The following is a 3,777-nucleotide window of genomic DNA, read 5'->3' on the forward strand; positions in this document are numbered from 1 at the left end:
GGCTAACGCTTTAATTTACATGCTGTAAATTATTGTTTACAGTTTACAGTAAATCAACAAATCATTCTTAATACGGTATATACATGTACACCTTAATTGCAGTTGTGTGGGGTTTTTTTTTTTTACATTTTGTGTTGACAATAAATGACTAATAATTTAAGGTTTAGTATCGTATAATAATTTAACCTTCTTAGGAAGTTTTTTCTCTTGAATTACAATAAAAGGGACATTTCAATATAAAATTATATTCATTTTCTATCACCGATGTACATAAAGACTGTGACTAAAATAAACTATCTGAAACACATGACCACATGGTCGCACGGTGCTATTAGTTTTTATAGTACTTTTGTCTTTTAAGATTATATGTTATTTATGTCGCTATCCATATGTAAAAATTGAGATAAATAAAGTAAAAATACACACCTTTATGTGATATAATTTTCTCGAATTTCAAAATCCATTTTCATTTGTGTATTGAGGATTCGTAAACGGCCTCTCACAGTTTTTCGTGCAATTAGTCAGATCTTTAAATATGGCAGCCTCCATGGAGGAAGCTGACGACGAAGGAAACGAAACTTTAGGATTTGTTATCGACGAGGTGATCAATAACATTGGTTCTTCGTGGGATCCAACAAACTCTGTCGACTGGGAAAGAGAAAAAGTCACGCCGCAATGTTTAACAAGAATCAAACGGTAGGAAAACTGCTGACTCTGTACTAGGGGGTTTGACAGGGTTTGTTTATCAATTTAGTGGAATGTGACATAAGAGCCATAAAGGGCTTCATCTTATTTATCAAACATTTTAGCAAAGATGGATACACAGTGTTAAAAAATAAAAACGCTTTACAATCTAAAATGTGTTTAATGGGTAAATAAGAAATCATTGTCCTAGAAGCACTTTTCTTGTTCCTTTGATGTACTGTTTTGAAATGATAATGTATGTAATCAAGAAAAAAATGAACAACTCTTTGATGTATTTGCAGAGACATCATGTCAATATACAACGAACCCCCTCCATGTATGTGTATTGTGCCACACAAAGATGACATGACAATGGTGAGTTGTTTTTGCTTTCATTTGTGTTTTAGTCTTTTCTCTTTTGTAGGACCTACATTTTGATTATGTTCCATGCACTTTATAAATACAGTAGACTGAGGAAAAGTTGAGTATATAAAAAGAATAAGACACCATGTCATCTACTTATGCTGTCAGGGAAACTATGATTCATCTTCTTGTGCTTGCTCAAACTGTTTTGATTTTATTCCTTTTTGTTTGTTTTGAGTATACATGTACACCACTGTATACTTATCAATAAACAACCCTTGACTTGTCCCTGTCATTTATATTCCAGTTTTTTGCATTTAGAAATATTTTGCTGGTATAGTTTTTACTTGTTAACGTGTACATGTATTGATACATGTATCATATTAAAAATTACTGTATGAACATTCAACTTTCCTCGTCATTCTTATAACCATGTACTTCTGAAATTTTTTTTGTATTTGAAGACCGTATAATTCCTGAATTGTTTTTAATATGAATTATAACTTACATGCATGTAAGTACATGTACCATACATGTGTTTGAGTCGCTGTATGCTGATTGGCAATTGATTTCCAGATCCATGCTTTGATAACGGGACCATTTGATACTCCATATGAGGGAGGATTCTTCTACTTTGTGATTCGCTGTCCACCAGATTATCCAATCAGAGCACCGCGGGTGAAGCTCATGACAACAGGGGATAACCAAGTCAGATTTAATCCAAATCTGTACAAAAATGGGAAAGTCTGCCTCAGCATATTGGGGTATGTCATAAATAAAAATTTCAAGAGTGACTGTCATGTATAGCTTTGATATTAAATGATAGACATTTCTTTTAAACATGCTCAGAGTCTATTCATTCCTTGTCACAGAACTTGGTCAGGGCCTGCCTGGAGCCCAGCTCAGAGTCTTTCCAGCGTTCTGATCTCAATCCAATCCTTGATGAATGAAAAACCATACCACAATGAACCAGGTTTCGAAAGGGTAACTGTAAAATTATTGCAATCTGATTAAAATCAGATTCTTGATGATCCCGTTTATATGATATGTCGCTATATCATATAAACAGGAGCACTGAGGATCTGATTTTGATCAAATTGACACTTATTGCTGTCATGTATCAGACATAGGTCAAAATGCGATCAATTCCTTCAATGGAAATCTTGTACAGTGCTGGAAAGTGTCATCATATGACTGAATTTTTTTATGTAGGCATTTTTTCTTTGGATTTATTTTAGGGATGTTTCTTTCAAAAAAATTATTATTTTCTTCAAATAAATAAATATAAAATCATGTACATGTAAGAGAGAGAGAGAGCATTTTCCCCTATTTTTATTGTTGAATTGTATGGCAAATTGTGTATCTTGTCAAATATCATGCCAATGTAATACACTGGTAACATTACTTCCTTAGAGGTTCATTTCAAGACAAAACAACAGTGATTGAATATTTGTATGCATTTTCAATGGTTTGCACATATGGTACACCAACAGTGCAAGTAGCAGATTTTTCATCACAATGCAATGATTCAATCGTTTTGTTATAGGAAAGGATGGCTGGGGATGTGAAACTATACAATGAGATTATTCAACATGAAACCCTGAGGGTGGCCGTCTGTGATATGTTGGGTGGAGGGTGCAGTTGTCCAGATACACTGAGGTTATGGATCTTGTCTATTTTGCAAGATTGTTATCTTCTGAATATCAAAAAGATTTTCTCCTGCATAACTCCTCCTTTGTGATTTATGCAGCTTTCCAAGCCTTGAGATTAGTTTTAATGTGTCATACATACTGATTATGTGAAGATAATTGTCTAGCTTTTCATAGATTAACTTGCTGTTGAATTTTTATTTAGAATTTTGTAATGCCATGTTTATTTGTTGGGGTTTTTTTTTTCAGAGAGGTTATGGAGACCTCGTTTCTGGAGTATTATGACTACTATAAATCTGTGTGTTCCTCAAAGAGACACCTACAGGGTCAAACAATGCAGGTCTGTTCAGTTGTGTTGTACCTAAAGTAGATAACAATATAGGAATTGAAATAGTTTATACATGAATAATGTCTGAGAGAAATTGATAAAAGTACATTTGTTCTGGGAGACAAATTTGACACTTAGTTTAGAAAAAAAAAAACAATTAAATTATATTGGAATTTTAGGTTATTTTAAGGTATTCTTTTTTAATCTGTGTTATAAAAGAGAGTGCAAATTAAAGGTCATAACACTTTTGTTGACTTTTGATGAAGTACTATCGGTATATTCTTTTGTGTGTTAAGAGTGTATTTTGCTCTAAATTATCATTTTAAATTCTAAGTACATGTAATAAAAAAAAGCTTTCCATTTTATATGATATTTTAAAGGATCCATTTGGGGAAAAGAGAGGCTGTTTTAATTATGAATCCATTGAAAAAAGGCTGGATGAAATAAAGAGACGATTAGATGAAAAACAGGTGCCATCAAGTGATGATTCATCTGAGGAGTCGGAGATGGAGACAAATGAGAAGACCGGTGACATTACAGAGAATACAGAGAGGGACACTGCTGGGGTCACAGAGGCCAAGGACACTGAAAATGTCAAGGCCATCAGCTGATGCACATTCAAATGTTGATGCAACAAACTCTGTGATAATTTTAGGTCCAGTGTTTGCACACTTATGTTCAATGTAATTTTCAAGGAACAGACTGCCACTCTGGCACTGTGATAAGAACATACACTAAATGGTAGAAAATGAG

At 33.5% G+C, this 3,777-nt stretch overlaps 1 protein-coding gene across 1 annotated transcript; it reads left to right on the forward strand.

Annotated features, from left to right (window-relative positions):
- The first annotated feature begins 509 nt into the window (after positions 1-509).
- Positions 510-3,777, forward strand: LOC105348658 (ubiquitin-conjugating enzyme E2 Z). Its single transcript, XM_011458195.4, has 7 exons — positions 510-696; positions 987-1,059; positions 1,624-1,811; positions 1,920-2,031; positions 2,594-2,706; positions 2,946-3,036; positions 3,405-3,777. Exons 1-7 carry the CDS (start codon positions 536-538, stop codon positions 3,633-3,635), a joined length of 969 nt encoding a protein of 322 aa, XP_011456497.3. The 5' UTR covers positions 510-535; the 3' UTR covers positions 3,636-3,777.

Source organism: Magallana gigas, chromosome 5, assembly GCF_963853765.1.
Source record: "Magallana gigas chromosome 5, xbMagGiga1.1, whole genome shotgun sequence".
Classification (NCBI taxonomy): domain Eukaryota; kingdom Metazoa; phylum Mollusca; class Bivalvia; order Ostreida; family Ostreidae; genus Magallana; species Magallana gigas.

Bases quoted from the DNA above. Each gene is read 5' to 3' on its own strand.
- LOC105348658 (XM_011458195.4), top strand. From the start codon at position 536: ATGGCAGCCTCCATGGAGGAAGCTGACGACGAAGGAAACGAAACTTTA. The intron at 1,060-1,623 runs GTGAGTTGTTTT...ATTGATTTCCAG, and splicing joins ACAAAGATGACATGACAATG to ATCCATGCTTTGATAACGGG. The intron at 3,037-3,404 runs GTCTGTTCAGTT...GATATTTTAAAG, and splicing joins TACAGGGTCAAACAATGCAG to GATCCATTTGGGGAAAAGAG.